Here is a 22,527-nt window from a genome sequence, read left to right on the forward strand (position 1 = left end):
GCGGGGACAGTGATCTGGTGCGCGTGCTGCCAGCAGGACTTCAGAGGCGAGCTCAGAGATAAACAGAGAAGAGGAGATGAGTCTGACTGACTGTTCTCAAACATCAGACCCCTCTTTTTTTTTAGAAATTACAAAATGCAGAAGAGGAGCTAATGTTGAGGGGCATTATTTAAAAGTGATTTTTTGAGACTGGAAGGGGGAGGCTGTTTTTAGCTACGGGTCCAATGTAAGCGCTGGGGTGGCTGTATGTTCAGAATTTCAATGCAAGCGCTGGGGTGGCTGTGTGTTTAGAAGGGTTCCAATGCAAGCGCTGGGGTGACCGTGTGTTCAGAATTCCAATGTAAGCGCTGGGGTGGCTGTATGTTCAGAATTTCAATGCAAGCGCTGGGGTGGCTGTGTGTTCAGAAGGGTTCCAATGCAAGCGCTGGGGTGACCGTGTGTTCAGAATTCCAATGTAAGCGCTGGGGTGGCTGTATGTTCAGAATTTCAATGCAAGCGCTGGGGTGGCTGTGTGTTCAGAAGGGTTCCAATGCAAGCGCTGGGGTGACCGTGTGTTCAGAATTCCAATGTAAGCGCTGGGGTGGCTGTATGTTCAGAATTTCAATGCAAGCGCTGGGGTGGCCATGTGTTCAAAATGGTTCCAATGCAAGCACTGGGGTGGCTGTGTGTTCAGAAGGGTTCCAATGCAAGCGCTGGGGTGGCTGTGTGTTCAGAAGGGTTCCAATGCAAGAGCTGGGGTGGCCGTGTGTTCAAAAGGGTTCCAATGCAAGAGCTGGGGTGGCCGTGTGTTCAAAAGGGTTCCAATGCAAGCGCTGGGGTGGCTGTGTGTTCAGAAGGGTTCCAATGCAAGCGCTGGAATGACTGTGTGTTCAGAAGGGTTCCAATGCAAGCGCTGGGGTGGCTGTGTGTTCAGAAGGGTTCCAATGCAAGCACTGGGGTGGCTGTGTGTTCAGAAGGGTTCCAATGCAAGCGCTGGGGTGGCTGTGTGTTCAGAAGGGTTTCAATGCAAGAGCTGGGGTGGCTGTGTGTTCAAAATGGTTCCAATGCAAGCACTGGGGTGGCTGTGTGTTCAGAAGGGTTCCAATGCAAGCGCTGGGGTGGCTGTGTGTTCAGAAGGGTTCCAATGCAAGAGCTGGGGTGGCCGTGTGTTCAAAAGGGTTCCAATGCAAGAGCTGGTGTGGCCGTGTGTTCAAAAGGGTTCCAATGCAAGCGCTGGGGTGGCTGTGTGTTCAGAAGGGTTCCAATGCAAGCGCTGGAATGACTGTGTGTTCAGAAGGGTTCCAATGCAAGCGCTGGGGTGGCTGTGTGTTCAGAAGGGTTCCAATGCAAGCACTGGGGTGGCTGTGTGTTCAGAAGGGTTCCAATGCAAGTGCTGGGGTGGCTGTATGTTCAGAATTTCAATGCAAGCGCTGGGGTGGCCATGTGTTCAAAATGGTTCCAATGCAAGCACTGGGGTGGCTGTGTGTTCAGAAGGGTTCCAATGCAAGCGCTGGGGTGGCCGTGTGTTCAGAAGGGTTCCAATGCAAGCGCTGGGGTGGCTGTGTGTTCAGAAGAGTTTCAATGCAAGAGCTGGGGTGGCTGTGTGTTCAAAATGGTTCCAATGCAAGCACTGGGGTGGCTGTGTGTTCAGAAGGGTTCCAATGCAAGCGCTGGGGTGGCCGTGTGTTCAGAAGGGTTCCAATGCAAGCGCTGAGGTGGCCATGTGTTCAGAAGGGTTCCAATGCAAGCGCTGGGGTGGCCGTGTGTTCAGAAGGGTTCCAATGCAAGCGCTGGGGTGACTGTGTGTTCAGAAGGGTTCCAATGCAAGCGCTGGAATGACCGTGTGTTCAGAAGGGTTCCAATGCGAGCACTGGAATGACCGTGTGTTCAGAAGGGTTCTAATGTGAGCGCTGGGGTGGCAGTATTATTTTCAGAAGGTTTTAATCATGGTAATTCTGATGTTATGGAGGTGATCAAAGGATGACTACTTAAAGTAAAAGTGAAAATTGTGTCGTTTGTTTTTATTAATGTATATGCCCCAAATGATGGCAGAGAGTGGGTTCAAGTTCAAGATCAAGTTTTATATGGCTGTAATTGCGAGGACTGGTTGTTTTTAGTAGGTGATTTTAACAGTAACTATAACTCACTTGGAGGATCGCAATCATCTCGAGCCATACCCTCAGTCTGCGAGAGAGCTTTCATTAATTTTAAACAAACATGATTTGACTGATGTGTGTGAAACTTTTAATGGCCCAAATAAACAATATACACGGGTTAAATAAAACATTCATTAAGTGGCTCTGGCCAGGTCAGACCATTTTTATACTTTTAAACAGTATTTTAATCTGGTCAAAAAGCATTTTATTTCTCCAGCTGGTTTAGCTGATCATTCACTTTCAACCATATATTTATTGATACCCTCCCCAAAGCCAGGACAGTCCTACTGGTATTTTACTATTCAGCTCTTAAAAGGTACCCATTTTAAGAAATGTATGGCTCATTCAGGGTTAAAAATATGCTATCTATCTATCTCTCGACTGGTTGTGTCTGTCTCAGTGGGAGCATGGAGAGGTGGAGGTGGATGTTTGTGTGAGTGCTGCTGGCAGTTCTGTTGGGTTTTTTCTTTTCTTTTCTTAACATGGCATTAAAGTTATTTCAGAAGTTTGCATTCCCTTAGAAAAATGTGTGTTGGCAGTAGGGGATGTAGTGGGTTGTGAGGAGATGAAATCGGCTTCTTGGATGAGTGGATCATTTGTTGTTGTTTTGAGCTCAGTTGATTTAGGCTGTGTTCACACTGGGTCCGTTTAGAGGGTTTGGTCTGCATCTCGGTACGGTTTGGTACGTTTGGTGTGAAGTGTGAACAACAAAGTCTGCTTGAGAAACTAACCGTACCGAGTCCACCTAAAGAGGTGGTCTTGGTCTGTTTGGCAAACACAATGAGCCACTTCGCTTGATAAAACTCAATGTGAACAACTGCTGGACTCGGTTCTTCTGCACATGGGAAACAAACTATACACGGTAACCTGACTGAAGTAAACACACATTATCTCGGGGAACTGCTACCAGACATCCTGGGAAAATTGAGATTGTCACAGTTATCAGCCTTTATTTTGTGTCCCAGTCGGAAACAGTAACATTGTTTATTGTCCTGGGTTTGCTATTGTATTTTTTTTTTTACAAAGTACAAAACTGTACCAGCGTTCTCAGCAAGTTAATAGCAGAGTAATGTATTAGGTTGTGTGTTAGCGCCATTCAAAAATAAAATAAACAATTTCATGGATTATTTGTTTAATCATTCTGATTATGTGTATACCATATGTTTAAATGGTAATAGCTGATCTATTTTTGTTTTTTTGTACATTTAACATGTTTTGATTAGATGACAATATAAAGAAATTAATGAGTTGTTATCATGTGCAATAAATTGACCCAATGTTTAATTTTTAAACTATTATTGTTTTATTTTATATACTGTTATTTTTGGCTTCAGAGTTGCTACAGCGTCAGTAAATTAAAGAAGAAAAAACTCCCTGTTTTTCACTGGAAATCTGGTAATCCTGAACTACATGGACAGTGTGGGAAACTGAAGCTCTGTTAGAACATTTGGTCAGACACCAAAATCTTGCCAAAATCGACAAAACTCACAAAAATAGTAAAATATATCGTTTCTCAAATTACTTTGTTTAATGCCGACATTAGGAGAACCATGCAACATTGTGTAAACTGCATTCTCCTACTGTAGGCATTCAAGAAATATATTAATTAAATTAGCAAAGTGTTCCACCAGTGCTTTCTTCCACAGCAATATGGAATAATCTAAAACATGCTTATTAAAAACCAGAGCAATACATCAATAGCTGCCATCTTGCCATGCAGGATATTGTAAACATATGGGCAGCAGTGTGGAGTAGTGGTTAGGGCTCTGGACTCTTGACTGGAGGGTTGTGGGTTCAATCCCAGGTGGAGGACACTGCTGCTGTACCCTTGAGCAAGGTACTTTACCTAGATTGCTCCAGTAAAAATCCAACTGTATAAATGGGTAATTGTATGTAAAAATAATGTGATATCTTGTAACAATTGTAAGTCGCCCTGGATAAGGGCGTCTGCTAAGAAATAAATAATAACATCCAGTTCACAGAACATATAAACAAACTGAGTGCACTTGCAAACTGCATCGTGAACACAAACAAACTCGGTCCTGAAAAAATGGAAAGGGACCAAAAAAAAACAAACTTTAGCTCACATGCAAACTAACTTGATCTTTTGCTCGCAGATCAGTGTGAACAGCAAGCACATTGATACATTGTTTCAAACTAAATGAACCAGACCGAGTATATCCAGTGTATATCAGAGGCAGCTGATAATGGCAACGGCAGCTCTACGTAAACTTTATAGAATTTGTGGCTTTTGACAGCATTCACAGAACCAGCCCATGGCGCATTCTGAGATCATATGGAATCCCTTTCTGTATAATCAACATCATCAAAAGCTTCTACCCCAACTTTACATGCAATGTTGATTACAGTGAACTCAGTTTTGAAGTCAAAACAGGAGTGCGCCAGGGGTGTGTCATGTCTGCAATACTCTTCAACATTGCCATTGATTGGGTCATGCGGCATACAAGAGAAGATATGCCAAGAGACATCAGATGGACACTCTTCACATCCCTCGAAGACCTTGACTTTGTAGATGATCTTGCTCTCCTATCACATACTCAACACCACATACAAGAAAAACAATCCGTCTTAACACATTCAGTCAGCAAATCGGATTGAAAATCAACCACAAGAAGACAGACATCACGACCCTTAATATTGCCTCACCATCACCAGTACGGATAGAAGAGCATGTTATTTCCAACACAGAAACATTCACATACCTGGGCAGCACCATCAGCCAGGACGGTGGAACCAGCCAGGACATCCGGAACAGAATCAATAAAGCCAGAAACACCTTTAGGAGTTTAAATGCAGTTTGGAAATCATCAAAATATAACACCAAAACTAAACTCAAGATTTATCAGAGCTGCATACTTTCAACACTACTCTATGGTGCAGAATGCTGGAGAGTGACAGAGTATGACATGTCCAAACTGTTTTCATTCCATACAACCTGCCTCAGAAAAATCCTCTGTATCTTTTGGCCCAGAACAATCTCAAACCAAGACCTACTCACACAGTGTAGCCAAGAAGATATGAGCACCATCATTACTAGGAGGTGTTGGAGATGGATTGGCCATGTGCTTCGGATGGAAACTGATTCCATCATCAGAATAGCAATAAGATGGACACCTGAAGGCAAGTGAAAACGAGGTCGCCCAAAAACAACATGGCGAAGAGCTGTGGAAGCTGAGCTGAAAAAACCTGGGGCTCAGCTGGGGAACCATTGAAAGACTTGCCAGAAACAGACGGGAGTGGAGGAGCTTTGTCGCTGCTGTAAACGCCAGAGGCGTAATGGGTAGTAAGTAAGTAAATAAATAAGTAAAGCAAATCCCTTTGGGCTGTAAATCTCCCCAGCTTAAGCATGTAGTGTCATTTAGAAGACAGGTACAGTATATATGGTGCTTAACGACGTAAATGAAGATTTCAATCTTGCTCTTAAATTTAAGATTGAGGGTACTGATTATGTCGTTTTTCACCACTTCTGACTTGATGAAGTGCTTTAAATGTGGGAGTGAGGGACATATTATTAAAAATTGCCGGGAGAAAGAGAGGGAGGAGAGAAGGCATGAAGGCAATAATCAGCCAGGTCCTTCTAATGCTGACAGACAGGCGATAATGAGGGGAACAAACAAGAGGGTCACCGAGGTCAACAGGCAGGTCCTTCTACTGCCTACAGACAGACTGATAATGAAAGTGGATTGAATGTAGAATCTGCTGGTGAGAAGATGATCGAGTTACAGGAGAGGCTACAGACGGTAGCGCTGTATCAGACAGAATGCAGTCAGCTGATCAAAGCGCTGAATCCGGGCAGGCTGAGAGAGTTTAAAAATAAGGCTTCAATAGTAGAGACAGCAGAGGAGGTAGGAAATAAAAGTGCAGTTGTAGAGAACAGTGTGTCAGAAAATACGCAGATGGAAGTAGGAGAGGGAGAACAGACTAAGGGGTTTACGTTACCCTGTAGAAAAAGGAATCTTCTTGTGTGTCTGTTTTTGTTCATTTTGTATCATTGTTCTTTTCTTTCCATCTCTGCAATGACTCAGATACAAATGGGGAGTCTTAACATTAATGGTAGAAATATTGAGAAGGGAACTTGCACTATTAGAAGCACTGTAACAGGGCGAGGAGCCCTGTACATTTCTTTTGTTTGTTTATTTTTAGAACGGGGTCTCCCCCTCCGCCCCTGTGCAATTTATTGTTTTGTATTTGTGTATTATGATTTATTTTGTGTATTTATTGTATTTATGACGGCGTAGCCACATTGGTTTGTTATTGTTTTTATTTAAAATGGGTTCTGGCAGAGCCGAGGTTGGTCGCTCATCCTCTGCCAGGAGTAATTAATAAATTAACCCGTGCAGAAGGTGACTGTGACAGGATGGCACAAGGGATGAGGCCCAGACAGACTGCAGTTCAAACCAAAATATTTTTATAAAATAAAAAAAACACAAAATAAACAGGCACGAGGGCCAAACAAAAGGTTTCTAAAACACAGACAATAAACACAAAATGAAACTTAAAAAAATAAGGCTTCCAGGCTGAGCGTTACCTTCACTGGCTTGCAAAAAATGAACAAAAACCAGCACACAAAGAAAAACACCCTTGCTTCCTCAGTTACTTCCTCTACTGAGGCGCTGAGGCCTCCTTTTATGTCAGGTGGCTGGGTGCTAATTGATTCATTGATTGCTTCCACCTGATGCAATAAACCTGAGCAGGGAGGAGAATTTAACCCCATCCCTGCCAATATTTGCAAGGGCAGAGCCCTGCTCTGCCACAGTGACCATCTCCCGAATTAAGTGATTCATTTGTTGCTAATCGGGAGATGGTCGCCTGTATAAAACTCTGCAGTTTTCCCTGCTGGTGGTGGGTGTTCGGAGGAGTGAACGAGAGCGGGAGAGGAGAGTAAAAATAAAAGAAAGAAAAACGAAACTTAAAGGAACCGTGAAGGCGACTGCCCAGCCGGACCTTAAGGGTTATTATTGTGTTTGTGACTTGTTTTGGTTATTATTTTATTTTGCTCTGTGAGTTTTAGTGTTTGAGCATTTATTTTATTTTTGTTCAAATAAACGGCTCACAAGAAACGCATATTGTCTCAGAAAATCAGATTGATTGGGTTAAAGACTGAAGAAGGAAAGTATTTTTTAGTAATGGGACAAATGTAAGCGCTGGGTGCTGGGGTGGCCATTCTGTTTTTAGAAAATTTCAATCCCAGCTCAGTTATTGTTGATGAAATAGTGAAGGGTGGGCTGTTGACAGTTCAGGCTTGTGAGGGCAGGGTTGTTTTTTTGTGTATAAATGTCTATGCACCCACTAATGGTAGGGATCAAGTCTTGTTTCTCCAGCTTTTAGAAATATTTTTAGCAGACCGTGGACCAGAAGTTCTTATTTCAGGTGATGATTTTAATTGTACAGTAAATACTGGGCTAGATAGAAATCACATTAAGCCTCCTCCACAGTCTGCTAGAGAGTTTTTAAGAATTTTAACACATTCAGAACTGATTCATGTATGGAGGAATTTCAATGGCAAAGTCAGACCATACGCATGGGTTAGAACATGTGGTAATGATGTTTGCCTGGCCTGATTAGATAGTGTTTATACTTTTAAACATAACCTGAATCTTTTTTAAATCCTGTGTTATTATTCCTACTGTCTTATCAGAACACACATTTTAACATAATAATGCACTGTGCAAGAAATGAACACACTAACAACCCTCTGGAGCTAATTGTATTTCTTTTTTTACATTCCCATAGCTGCCTACAACCACTGGCAGCACACGATACAACTGATCAATGCAGCTGTTGCACGGTCATCTTTGTTTTCCAGAATTGAGTTCATCAGCTCGAGACGTGTTTAATTATTATTATTTGTTTATTTAGCAGATGCCTTTATCCAAGGCGACTTACAGAGACTAGAGTGTGTGAACTATGCATCAGCTGCAGAGTCACTTACAATTCCGTCTCACCCGAAAGACGGAGCACAAGGAGGTGAAGTGACTTGCTCAGGGTCACACAATGAGTCAGTGGCGGAGGTGGGATTTGAACCGGGGACCTCCTGGTTACAAGCCCTTTTCTTTAACCACTGGACCACACAGCCTCCTTAATTTACTACATCAAGATTTGCATGCTGGATAGATGTGTTAGTTTGGTTAAAAACGTTTTCCTTTTTTAAAGAATCAATTCATAAAAACAAAAATGGGCAGACCAGACCACAGCAGCATGATTTTGGGAATAGGCACAATCAACATTGCCAGACCAAAGGAGGCTGAGGACGGAACTGCATTGTTTTCAATGCATTTTTAAGAAGTGGTCTGTGGATTTTGTCATAGTGAGTGTGTGATGAAGTCAAACAGGCTTTCTAAAATAAAGACTGTATCACGGAAAAACCCCATCCTGGGACTGGTTAAAACAAGCAATTCAGAGACCCTTGATTACTACTTTGTTTCGTGCCTGTTGAGCATTCCTGTTTTATAAATGTACGTTAAACTGTGCACAGAGAAAAGGGAAGATACGAGGGAAAGCCTGAAAGGGAAGAAGTGAAACTAAAGGTTATTTAGAAGTTATACCACAACAGTTACATTTGTATATTTAATTCAAGTAAAGGATGCTGATGTTTATCTAGTGGAGATTGTTTCAATACAATGGTGTTAAAATATCACTTACAATGTACTGGTACGGAGCACTGGAGTTGCGTGGTATGCAGCATGCCTGCAAGATGGGGACGCCATTTTGGGCGTGTGTAGAACGCTGTTATTATGCAGCAATGAGTGCGAATAATACAAGTCTATGGGGAAGTAAACTCCATGATAATATAACCAGATCTTATATCATTAAAATTAGTATTATGGGTAATGGAATCAGAATGGTAATGGAATTAACTATTATGTGTTATAGTTCTAGTGACATTGAGTCAAATAACCATGTTTGTAAAAATATTTATTTCTGATTTTTAGACTGGTGCAAGGGAGTGGGGCCTGCTACTAAGCAGGTATATAAGCGCCCTGTGAATCAGTTGGAGGTGGTCGCTTCCCTTAGGAGGTGTCTGTAAAAATTGCTAAGGGACTGCAGTAAAAAGGAGGATACTAGTTTGTGTATTTCTGGAGCGGTTATTACAATATACCATTTCACTGTTTATTGCTTAGTAGTGTCTACAGCATTATAATTGTCAAGTGTTGTTCCGGTCAGACATTGGATGTTCCTGTCAAGTGTTCTACTGCTACACATTAGGAGTGGTGGTGATAAAAACGGTTTCATTTGCAACATCTTGTCTGTTGACTTCTTCCTGCCTGTCTGCTAACATCTACCTCTGGCTACGCTACCTCATCCCTCTTACAGGGTGAACAGATCAATTATTACACTGGTAAAAAAAATGTCTTTGTTTGCACTGCTGGGGTATTTTGCATGTGTTTATGAAACAGCTGCTACAATAACAGTCTTTTACGTTAGTAGGGTTATTCAAAATACAATCTCTTAGTATAACTGTATGTTTGTGCATTTTAACTACATTGATGATTTGATTTAGACATATAGCTGGGATTTTATAACTAATTATAGGTGGCTAAAGGGTTTATGGTGCTATATGTTCTGTGTGAAATATTTTTGCTATTTTTTTAAACTTATTAGTGAACAACCCTTTTTTTTAGCTGAAAATAACAAAAATTACTTATTTTGTAACATGCATTATTATCAATCAATCAATCAATCTTTAATTTATATAGCGCCTTTAATAGTGGACCACCATCACAAAGCTCTTTACAAGGTAGTGAGGAACAATGCATAATACATTAAATACAGTGAAATACAAGGCATAGTACATTAAATACAAACAGTAAAAAACAATGCAAATACATTAAATACAGGCATATTACATTAAATACAGGGCTAGGATGTGAATTCTAAACATTGTGGATGCGTGTGTTGTACAGAATTATATGAATAAGATGAAAAACCTGAAGTAGCAATTTAGACAACAGCTAATAACAGATATCAGGCTTAAAGAGCATCGAAAGCAAAAGAGAACAAGTGGGTCTTGAGAGTTGATTTGAATAGAGCGACTGTGGGAGCATCACGCACCAAAGCTGGTAGAGAGTTCCAGAGAATCAGGGCCATGAAGCTAAAAGAGCCCTCTCCGAGTGTGGTGAACGTTTGCTTGGGTATAACAAGCAAGCCAGAGTCAGAGGACCTCAGCTTGTGTGCAGGGACATAGTGGGTCAGCAGGTTGGAGAGATACTCTGGACCTGTGTGATGAAGGACCTTGAAGGCAAGCAGGAGAATTTTGAAAGTAATCCTAAACTTTCCAGGTAGCCAGTGCAGCTGGGCAAGACAGGGGATAATGTGATCATGTTTTTTTACATCTGGTAAGGATCCTAGCAGCGGCATTTTGAACCAGCTGCAGTCGGTTTATGGCACGTGACGGAAGACCACCATAGAGAGAGTTGCAGTAGTCGAGTCGAGAGGAGATGAATGCATGACAGAGTATCTCTGCATCTGGGAGGGAAAGGTAAGGATGGACCTTTTGAGATGTTTCGGAAGAGGTGGTAGAAAGAGTATTTAACTACAGAGGAGATTTGGGCATCAAAGGAGAGGTTACTATCCAGAAGTACACCAAGCCTTCGTACAGTGGGGGAAGACAGCAGCAGACAGTTTCCAAGGTTCAAGAAAGCATTATTGAGATTCTTGAGATTCTTGAGAAGTTTAGATTTGTTAGTGTTGAGCTGAAGAAAATTGGCAGGCATCCAGGCCTCTGTCTTGGATGCAAGCTGAGAGCCGGACCATGGCAGAGGGACATCCATGGTCTAGTTTTAGGTAGAGCTGGGTGTCATCAGCATAGGAGTGAAACATGAAGCTATGTTAGCGGATGTTGACCCAGAGCAGTTTCAGTACTGTGATGTGGCCGGAAGTCAAACTCCAGGGATTCAAGCAGATTGATATCTGCGAGAAGTTTCATCAGCTGGCTGGCTACAGCCCTTTCAAGAGTTTCGGAGAGAAAAGGAAGATTGGATATGGGACAGAAGTTGGATAAGACAGCCGGGTCAATGGAGGGTGTTTTGAGCACTGGCGTTACTCAGGCAGTCTTGATTTCAGCAGGAATCAGGCCTGAAGCCAGGGACAGGTTGAGAGTATGCATAATGGAAGGAGCAAGGTCAGAAGCATAGTGACGGACAAGATTTGTTGACCAGGGGTCCAAGGGGCACGTGGCAGTAGTTGATTTCAACAAAAGGCTGGAGACATCAGTAATGGAGAGAGAAGAAAAGGAAGAGAGAGCAGGAGGGGCAATCAGGGGAGTCAAGGTGGTCAAGTCACACGCCTGTAGCTACTGAGGTGATCAGTCCAAATCTCTCTGTGAACTGTTAGTCCAGACGACCTGTACAGTTCCTCAAACCCAAGTCATATTTTTTCTTTCCATACGAAATGTGTGTCTGTGTGTGCAGGGCAGGGGGTTGTTTGGGTGGTAGGGGGCAGGTTACAACGTGCTCACCTACATACACGTCAAATCAGATGAAATAATCAGATATGCATCACACACGTTTAAGTGTCACTGAAGTCAAAATTTTATAGGGTCGGATATGTGAGTGCTGACTGTATTTTCAAAAATAAATACATTTTAAAGGGCTGTATCACATCAATATCAGGTCCCTCTATATATTATAAAGACATTTCAGATGGCTGTACCACATCAAGATCAGGGTATGCTGTATATTATAAAGACATTTCAGATGGCTGTATCACATCAATATCATGGTCTACTATATATTATAAATACATTTCAGATCGCTGTATCGGATCAATATCAGGGTCTAGTGCTATATATCATAAATACATTTCAGATGGCTGTATCACATCAATATCAGAGTCTGCTATATATTATAAGGACATTTCAGATGTCTGTATCGCATTAATATCAGGGTCTAGTGCTATATATTATAAAGACATTTCAGATGTCTGTATCACATCAATATCAGGGCCTACTATATATTCTAAATACTTTGAAAGGGCTGCATCACATCAATATCAGGGTCTGCTATATATACGCTACAAAGAGCCAGGGTTGTGTAATCAAAACCAGGGTAGTTAATTCATCAACCACTATAAAGTTCTGTGAGGCATTACATTTATCGCCAGTTACTCAGTCTGTATCATTAGATGAGTTGGCTAACACCTCCATGACTAACATTTTAGATACTGTAGCACCAGTTAAAACTTGGAGGGTGTTTTACAAAAGAAGCACAGCATGGTTTAATGACACGACTCGTAATCTGAAATGTGAGGGTTGCAAATTGGAACACAGATGGAAGGGTACTAATCTGCATGTTCATTACTCTGCATGGAAAAGCCATCAAGCTAAATATAGTAAGGCTCTGTCCCAGGCTAGATCGTCATACTATCCAATCTGATTGGAAAAAATTAAATAATCCTAAATTTCTTTTTAGTTCCATATATAAATTATAAAATTCACCTTCTAATACTTCTACCCTCACAATTGGCTCCTGTTTTAGCTGAAATTACTTCTTAAAGTTTTTCCAAAATAAAATACTTGACATAAGAGATCAGATTTTACAGACCCCTTCTATTACAGACCATTCTTTCTTAGCTGAACGTATTAGACCTGATAGAGCTGCGTTGGAGGCTTTTTCTCTGATTACCTGACTGCATTAGTTCTGCATATGAGACCTACTACTTGTGCCCTTGATCCATTCCCTGCCAAATTATTAAAAGATGTTACCCGTGTTGTTAATACATGCATTTTAACAATTATGAATGAATCACTTTCCCCTGGTATAGTTCCCTCTGTAGTTAAGGTTGCAGATGTAAAGCCCTTGCTCAAAAATAAAAAAAATCCTTGAACCTAAAGCCCTAGCAACTATAGGCCAATATCCAATCAGTCATTTTTATCAAAGGCTCTAGAGGGAGTTGTTGCTAATCAATTACACAAGTTTCTAACTTGTAATACTGTATTTGAGAAATTTCAATCTGGGTTTCATGCTGCACATAGCACCGAGAAGGCCTTTGTTAAGGTAGTAAATTATATTTTGATAAGCTCTGACTCCGGCTTTCCTTCAATTTTAATTCTTCTAGATCTTAGTGCTGCTTTTGATACCGTGGACCATTCCATTCCATTGAATCGTCTTGAAAGTTTAGTGGGTTTGTCAGGGGGTGTCCTATCTTGGTTTAGGTCTTATCTTTCCGATATCTTTCCGGTTCCAGTTTGTCTCTATTGGGGAGATGAAGTCTGATTTGTCAGAAGTTTGATTTGCCTGTGGTGTTCATCTGTCTTAGGCCCTTTGTTGTTTTCACTATATATGCTGCCATTAGGTGATATTATCCGCAGGCATGGAGTGAATTTCCTAAGAACATAAGAAAGTTTACAAACGAGAGGAGGCCATTCAGCCCATCTTGCTCGTTTGGTTGTTAGTAGCTTATTGATCTTCTTGAAGGATCCCAGGGTGTCAGCTTCAACAACATTACTGGTGAATTAGTTCCAGAATCTCACAAGTCTCTGTGTAAAAAAGTGCCTCCTATTTTCTGTTCTGAATGCCCCTTTATCTAATCTCCATTTGTGACCCCTGGTCCTTGTTTATTTTTTCAGGTCGAAAAAGTCCCCTGGGTCGATATTCTTTTAACCTGTCTGCATACGACATGCCTTTTAAACCCGGGATAATTCTGGTTGCTCTTCTTTGCACTCTTTCTAGAGCAGCAATATCCTTTTTGTAACAAGGTGACCAGAACTGAACACAATATTCTAGATGAGGTCTTACTAATGCATTGTAAAGTTTTAACATTACTTCCCTTGATTTAACTTCAACACTTCTCATAATATATCCAAGCATCTTGTTGGCTTTTTTTTCATAGCTTCCCCACATTGTCTAGATGAAGACATTTCTGAGTCAACATAAACTCCTAGGTCTTTTTCATAGATTCCTTCTTCAATTTCAGTATCTCCCATATGATATTTATAATGCACATTTTTATTGCCTGCATGCAACACTTTACACTTTTCTCTATTAAATGTCACTTGCCATGTGTCTGCCCAGTTCTGAATGCTGATTTCCACTGTTACACAGATGACACTCAGCTATACTTGTCTTTGGATCCAGGCAATCCTTCTACTGGGGTGCTATTAGCTTCTTGCCTTGCTGACATCAAGTGTTGGATGTCACAGAGCTTCTTCATGTTGAATTCTGACAAAACAGAGGTCATGCTTGTGGGCTCACAGCATCAACTAAAGAATATCCATTTACATAAGTTAGACCTTAGCAGTGTCTCAATGGAACTAAAACTAGACATGAGAAATTTGGGGGTCATCTTTGATCCTGATCATTTGAGAATCACATTTGGAAAATTGCTAAAAATATAGCTAAGTTTAGACCTATTATTTCCATACCTGATGCTGAGAGGCTAATACATGCCTTTGTTTAATCAATAATTGACTATTCCAATGCACTTTTCTCTGGTATCTCAAAACGGGTGGTTTCTGGCTTCCAGCTTGTTAAGAATACAGGCGCTAAAATTCTGACTTCTGAAGTCTGAAAAGTGAACACATTGCCCCTGTTTTGGCCTATTGTATTGGCTCCCTGAGCAGTATAGAATTGATTTTAAGATTTTGTTTTTAAGCTATAAAGTCCTGAATGGATTATCACTTTAAAAGAATATCATTAAACCCTGTGTTTGATATTGTCTCACTTTAAAAGAATATTATTAAACCCTGTGTTTGATATTGTCTCACTTTAAAAGAATATTATTAAACCCTGTGTTTGATATTGTCTCCACTTTAAAAGAATATTATTAAACCCTGTGTTTGATATTGTCTCACTTTAAAAGAATATCATTAAACCCTGTGTTTTGATATTGTCTCACTTTAAAAGAATATTATTAAACCCTGTGTTTGATATTGTCTGCTGCTCAGTTTGTGAACAGGTTGTTTTGTAACACTGTTTTCTGCGCGGTATATTTTTACACTGCTGGGAATGTTTGTAAACTATTTATTAATGTTCTACAATGTAGTTTACGTGTTTCTGCTTCACAATCACATGACCCGCGATACAGTTCCCGCCATGCTTTTCCCATGGCTATACCAAGAAGTATTGTACCATTGTTTCTAATAGCTTTACTATACCTCACTGGTCTTTACAATGCTTATGCTGTACCATGCTTCCATGGTGCTATTACACTTTGTTGTGCTTTTACTGTGGGAAACTTCTATAGGGTTCGACTGATCAGCCAAATTATCTGTAAAGAAGTAGTAGGCAGTGCCATCTAGTGCTTAGCCATTGTATTGCCAGCAAAATAAATATTGATCCAAAATTGCAGACCACTAGATGGTGCTGGCACTTACTTCAGAGGATATTGTTGACCTTTTATAAAATACAAAACATCTACTGAAATAATTATTTTTAGTATTTACCCTCAAGCTGATTTCATTGCTTACACAGATATGGCACTGCTATCAGCAAACACACACACAAAATATCATTTCTTTTTTGGAGTATAATAAATTACATTAATTTAATGGCTTTCAAATATAAACACAAACCTTGTCTCTTATATCAGTTAATGTGTGCAGCCGACCCTGTCTCTTATATCAGTTAATATGTAAATATTATATAAACTTAAAAAAGAGAAACAGTGCTAGAAACTGAGGCCCCTATTTTTCAATGTGTTGCCCCTCTGCTGGTGATGAGCCCCCCCCCCCCCCCCCTGCTGGTGGAGGGGGTGTAGTGCAGGCGGTCGTGCGCACGCAGGTCACGCATTTCAACATGTATGTGGATCCCACTGTCATGACGCTTTCTATTAACATTATCAGAAGATACTGAGAATGTCAGATTCTGGGGATACAGGGGGTGTCTGTCTGTACATCACTCCGTCTGTCTGTCACACTTTCACATCTCGAGAACACAAGAAGTTATTCCACACACTGTAAATCATTTTAATAGACTTTAGAACATAAGAACATAAGAAAGTTTACAAATGAGAGGAGGCCATTCAGCCCATCTTGCTCGTTTGGTTGTTAGTAGCTTATTGATCCCAGAATCTCATCAAGCAGCTTCTTGAAGGATCCCAGGGTGTCAGCTTCAACAACATTACTGGGGACTTGGTTTCAGACCCTCACAATTCTCTGTGTAAAAAAGCGCCTCCTATTTTCTGTTCTGAATGCCCCTTTATCTAATCTCCATTTGTGACCCCTGGTCCTTGTTTCTTTTTTCAGGTCAAAAAAGTCCCCTGGGTCGACATTGTCTATACCTTTTAGGATTTTGAATGTTTGAATCAGATCGCTGCATAGTCTTCTTTGTTCAAGACTGTATAGATTCAATTCTTTTAGCCTGTCTGCATATGACATACCTTTTAAACCCGGGTAATTCTGGTTGCTCTTCTTTACACTCTTTCTAGAGCAGTAATATTTGTAACGAGGTGACCAGAACTGAACACAATATTCTAGGTCTTACTAATGCATTGTAAAGTTTCAACATTACTTCCCTTGATTTAAATTCAACACTCTTCACAATATAGCCGAGCATCTTGTTGGCCTTTTTTATAGCTTCCCCACATTGTCTAGATGAAGACATTTCTGAGTCAACATAAACTCCTAGGTCTTTTTCATAGTTCCCTTCTTCAATTTCAGTATCTCCCATATGATATTTATAATGCACATTTTTATTGCCTGCATGCAATACTTTACACTTTTCTCTATAAAATGTCATTTGCCATGTGTCTGCCAAGTTCTGAATGCTGTCTAGATCATTTTGAATGACCTTTGCTGCTGCAACAGTGTTTGCCACTCCTCCTATTTTTGTCTTGTCTGCAAATTTAACGAGTTTGTTACAATATCAGAGTCTAAATCATTAATGTAGATTAGGAATAGCAGAGGACCTAATACTGATCCTTGTGGTACTCCACTGGTTACCTCGCTCCATTTTGAGGTTTCTCCTCTAATCAGTACTTTCTGTTTTCTACATGTTAACCACTCCCTAATCCATGTGCATGCATTTCCTTGAACCCCTACTGCGTTCAGTTTGAGAATTAATCTTTTATGCGGGACTTTGTCAAAAGATTTCTGGAAATCTAAATAAACCATGTTGCATGCTTTGCAATTATCCATTGTCGATGTTGCATCCTCAAAAAAATCAAGCAGGTTAGTTAGACACGATCTCCCTTTCCTAAAACCGCGCTGACTGTCTCCCAGGATACTGTTACCATATAGGTAATTTTCCATTTTGGATCTTATTATAGTTTCCATAAGTTTACATATAATAGAAGTCAGGCTTATTGGTCTGTAGTTACCTGGTTCGGTTTTGTCTCCCTTTTTGTGGATCGGTATTACGTTTGCAATTTTCCAGTCTGTCGGTACAACCTCTGTGTCAAGAGACTGTTGCATGATCTTGGTTACACTTCAAATGAGACCATGTTGTGGTCTGAGTTTGCAAATGGCTCTCTGACCTCTGTTTTAGTTATTCTGTTTTATATTGCTGGGATGGAGGGTGGAGGTCACTGACAGGCTGGTTTATATTGCTGGGATGGAGGGTGGAGGTCACTGACAGGCTGGTTTATATTGCTGGGATGGGAAGTGGAGGTCACTGACAGGCTGGTTGCTCAAATTCTAAAGAAATGATGAATAAATGCTAGACCACTGTTTTGAATTCTCAAACTTTATTCATAATCGCCAAAATGACACACCTCCATGACAACATTGCTGATTGAGTCAATTACATTATCCCTCCCCATATCTCCCCACCTCAAAGAAAAAGCCCCAAAAAGTAACAATCATTTAATTTTCAGAAGTATTGTACAGAGTTTGGTGCTGTTTGCAGAAATGATGTAATGCAATTCCTTATTCTGAAAGCTATAGACCCCCGATCCTGTTCAGTTTGGTACTGTAATGCAATTCCTTATTCTGAAAGCTATAGACCCATGATCCTGTTCAGTTTGGTACTGTAATGCAATTCCTTATTCTGAAAGCTATAGACCCCCGATCCTGTTCAGTTTAGTACTGTAATACAATTTGTTATTCCAGGTACCTGTGTTCTTGTGATCCTGTCTACTTGCAGCAGTAGTACAGGAGGTTAGAAATGACATCTTCCAGCTCTGTTAGAGCTCAGGAAGCAAAACTAAAACAGACATTTATAAAAGGTGCAATCAGATTTATTACTTTCTTTCTGTCAGCTCGTACCTGAAGAGGATTTGTAGGGTAAAACATTCATACATTCTTTAGCTACAACTTTTATGCAAAAACTCTTCTCTCCCCCCTCCCCCCCAAAAAATGAATGGATTCCTTGTAGCTTTTAATTCAAATAGTTAATATAGCATTTACATTTACAATTCAAGATTTTGTTGTAAAAGTTTTTAAAAGCTTTCACTTTTGTAAAGAAATAATAATGTGTGTGTGCGTCTATATGTCTGTGTGTGTGTCTGTGTATTTCAGTGTGTATCTGTGTGTGTCTGTATTTCAGTGTGTATCTGTCTGTGTGTGTGTGTGTCTATGTATTTCAGTGTGTATCTGTCTGTGTGTGTGTGTCTGTATTTCAGTGTGTATCTGTGTGTGTCTGTATTTCAATGTGTATCTGTGTGTGTGTGTGTGTCTGTATTTCAGTGTGTATCTGTGTGTGTGTCTGTATTTCAGTGTGTATCTGTGTGTGTGTGTGTGTCTGTATTTCAGTGTGTATCTGTGTGTGTGTGTGTCTGTATTTCAGTGTGTATCTGTGTGTGTGTGTGTCTGTATTTCAATGTGTATCTGTGTGTGTGTGTGTGTGTCTGTATTTCAGTGTGTATCTGTGTGTGTGTGTCTGTATTTCAGTGTGTATCTGTCTGCGTGTGTGTGTCTGTATTTCAGTGTGTATCTGTGTGTGTGTGTGTGTGTCTGTATTTCAGTGTGTATCTGTGTGTGTGTGTGTGTGTCTGTATTTCAGTGTGTATCTGTCTGTGTGTGTGTGTCTGTATTTCAATGTGTATCTGTCTGTGTGTGTTTGCATATCAGTGTTTCTGTATAACTTGCCAGTCAGTGTGCCTCTTTAATATATATCTTGATATCTTAATATACAGCTATCAATAATTACTTTATTATTTAAATTATTCTTATCTTTATTAACAGTATTTATTAATATTATTTACAATATTAAATTAGTGTTTTTTTATTTTTTTATTTTTGTTTATTTTTTTGTAACTTTTTATTTTTGTTCATAGTATTAAATGATCTTTTTCTACATCTACTCTACTTCATACTAATCTAACTGAAACCGCTAGCGAAGCATTCTAGCAACTCAAATAGGACTACAAAATCAACTGAACACCTGCCATAACACTGTCAATCGGGTGTACACCATGGGACTGATTCACCTGCCATAACACTGTCAATAGAGTGTACACCATGGGACTGATTCACCTGCCATAACACTGTCAATAGAGTGTAAGGTGTTCCAATTTTCTGTCCAGCTCTACATGAAAATGTCAAACCAATCTGGATTGTGATTTACAAATAAATAAATATATATAAAATATATGTTTGGTGCTGTATAATATTTAAAACTGTGGAGATTGAAACATATGGGACTGTCTGAATCATGTTTGGTGTTGCTGTATAATATATAAAACTATGGAGATTGAAACTCAAGACAGACTCTCTGAATCATGTGTGTTGCTGTATGATATATAAACTCTGGTATATGTAAATGTCTTAATATATTGTTTTCTTAATATAGCCTCTGTATTAGACTGCCTTTTATAAGACTTTTGATAACTTTTTTTTCAAATATATTTTTGTTTGTTCTGCTAAAACGGGCCTGGCCTCTGTGACCTGCCTGCCTGCCTGTCTGTCTGCCTCCCTGCCTGTCTGCCTGCCTCCCTGCCTGCCGGATCGGGTTTGGTGTTGTCCTGGGGTGGTTCATGTTCTTTTGCTATACCTCGATTACTCTGGAGGGCTGAACAAACACTAAGCATCGCTGCGGACCCCCAACAACACAGAACCCCGACACCCCTGTGCACCGTGCCAGGATTGTGATCGGTTTGAGGAGCACGACAGAGAGACTTCAGGCATCTTCCACGGCCACCACAATGATCTCGACCCGACCGTCTGAACGACTCGTCATCACGACCCCCTGCCTGCCTCTGTGCGCTCAGGATTAATGAGGGAGCGGATCCACAGAGACACCTTCCAACACCTTGTGGAGTCGAGGTCACGTCAAGACTGAGATCAAACAGTGACCCTATAGCAGGGACCTATAAAGTGACCAGGCTTTGTATTTAGTAAATACAAGTATAGTGTAACTGCATGTAGTGAAAAGGCTTTGTATTGGGTAAATATAAGTATAGTGTAACACTGCATGTAGTAATAAAAAAACAAAGTAATATTAAAAATGTCAGAATATTCGCTAACGTTTTTTTTTTTGTAAACTTTGAACAAAATAACCCCAGTAAATCATACCTATATATTATCTTTGTAGAACTCACACTTCCCTATATGGAAAACATTCACATTATTTTAAAAGGTGCATTTGATTTTTATTGGTATGCTAACCCCATAAAATCTGGAAGATGAGAATTCTGCCAGAAGTGTAATATTTCCTCTGGAAGTTGCTTCTCCTTCTCTACCTTAGGAGGGATATCTGCAGAGCTTGTCTATTGTCTTGCTTTCCCCGTGTGTATCGAATCCTCTGCAGCCCTGCTTGTGCAATCCTGATCATTTTAAGGTTCCTACTTTGCATGGTTTTTAATGTGAGCGCCATCTTTGAACAGCTTCAGTCTTCAGTGTGCTGTTTAGCATTGTGAGACGGGTCAATTATATTATTTGAAGACGCCACTGAAAATGGGATCGGCTCTGTTGTTACTCTATAGTTTGAAGTCTAGTTTAAATTGTTCAGTAATGCGCTGTGTTGTAGAGCAGGAACGCACTGCTTTAACTGCATCCTGTGTTGTCTGAATCGCAGCAGAGGAAATATTAAGAGAACTACTGAACACTCGATAGTGCTGAGTTTAGAAACACTGAAAGAAACATAATGAATTCAATGGCAAATGACTAGAAGTCTTTCGCAGTGTTATCATTAAATTTACACTGAAGACACTGAGAAAATCTAGTTTGTTATGAGTTTGTTATAATCAAGTGGGTTTACCGTTTCCAAATCATTCATGCGTTTCTTGAGTTCCAAACAACACAGGATGCAGATGACAGTGCGGATTTCAGGCGGGAAGCCTAGCAGGGCGAGGCGCTCATGCGGATGTGAGGGTGGTATTTGGGGGGTTGGGGGAGGGTGGAGTGCAGGGAGGCGGAGGAAGGGGGAGTCTGCATTGCCATGGAGGCCATGGAGTGGGGCGGCTGGGTCTGGGGGATGTGGTGGGGGTGGGAGTGGGGATGGGAGTAGGAGGAGGCGGGGGGCAGGTAGCCCCCGGTGGCCCCGCCCGGTTGGGAGCTGGAGGAGGGGGGCGGTGGCGGCTGGGCCTGGTTCAGCTGGATGGAGACATCGCTCGACAGGTCCGAGGCGCTCCGGCCACGCTGCCACCCCTCGGGGTGAAGGAACTGACCGGAGTAATCGCTGCACTCGGACAGGCGCGGCCGGTACAGAGCGGGGTGAGGTCTGTACATCTCCTCCTCCGCATAGCGCTTCATGAAGAGGTAGACTGACATCACCCCTGCCCCCTGAGAGAGAGAGAGAGGGGGAAGGAGAGAAGGCAGGAGAGAGAGAGGGGGGAGAGAAGGGGGAGAAAGGGGAGGAGAGGGAGAGGGGAAGAGATGGGGAAGGAGGGGAAAAGGGAGAGAGAGAGTCAATGTTGTTATAAAGTGTCTTACAGTGCTCCATAGTGTGTTTGAGATCTGTCCTCTAAATCACTGCAGGATGAGCGATTTAATTTTTTTTTTTTTTTAAAAAAGCATAACAACAAGTACGCTGGCTTTTCTGTTCCGTACCACATCATGGATCGTTATTGCTGTGTTACCTGTTTGACAATGTGGGCAATAATCCTGACACTATCAGTGCACTAGAGAGGCCATTTTTGAAAGATCTTTGAAACAGACTTTAAATTTATAAGTGTAAAAAGTTGTCAGGATGTTAATAATGAAAGGAAAAATTATTGGTACGTTATTTAACAGTTGTAGCAATGCCTGGTGATGTGCATGCTATATTTTTTCGGAACCTCGCTACTTACTCTTTGATGCTGTAATTAAACCGCTTCACTGTGTCTTGTTACTCTAATAGAAATGCTCTGCAGTGTATTATTGCTCTGATAGAAATGCTCTGCAGTGTATTATTGCTCTAATAGAAATGTCTGCAGTGTATTATTGCTCTGATAGAAATGTCTGCAGTGTATTATTGCTCTGATAGAAATGCTCTGCAGTGTATTATTGCTCTGATAGAAATGCTCTGCAGTGTATTATTGCTCTGATAGAAATGTCTGCAGTGTATTATTGCTCTAA

The 22,527-nt window shown here is 40.8% G+C and overlaps 1 protein-coding gene across 1 annotated transcript in view; it reads right to left on the reverse strand.

The window, feature by feature from the left end:
* Positions 1-17,976: 17,976 nt before the first annotated feature.
* The window catches only part of LOC117409947 (voltage-dependent calcium channel gamma-7 subunit-like), a 42,797-nt gene continuing 38,246 nt past the window's right edge, over positions 17,977-22,527 (reverse strand). The window contains exon 6 of the mRNA XM_059018578.1: positions 17,977-21,753. Coding sequence (XP_058874561.1) covers positions 21,310-21,753 — 444 coding nt within the window. The 3' untranslated portion in view covers positions 17,977-21,309. The remainder of the gene's footprint in view (positions 21,754-22,527) is intronic.

This window comes from Acipenser ruthenus, chromosome 60 (genome assembly GCF_902713425.1).
Source record: "Acipenser ruthenus chromosome 60, fAciRut3.2 maternal haplotype, whole genome shotgun sequence".
Lineage (NCBI taxonomy): Eukaryota > Metazoa > Chordata > Actinopteri > Acipenseriformes > Acipenseridae > Acipenser > Acipenser ruthenus.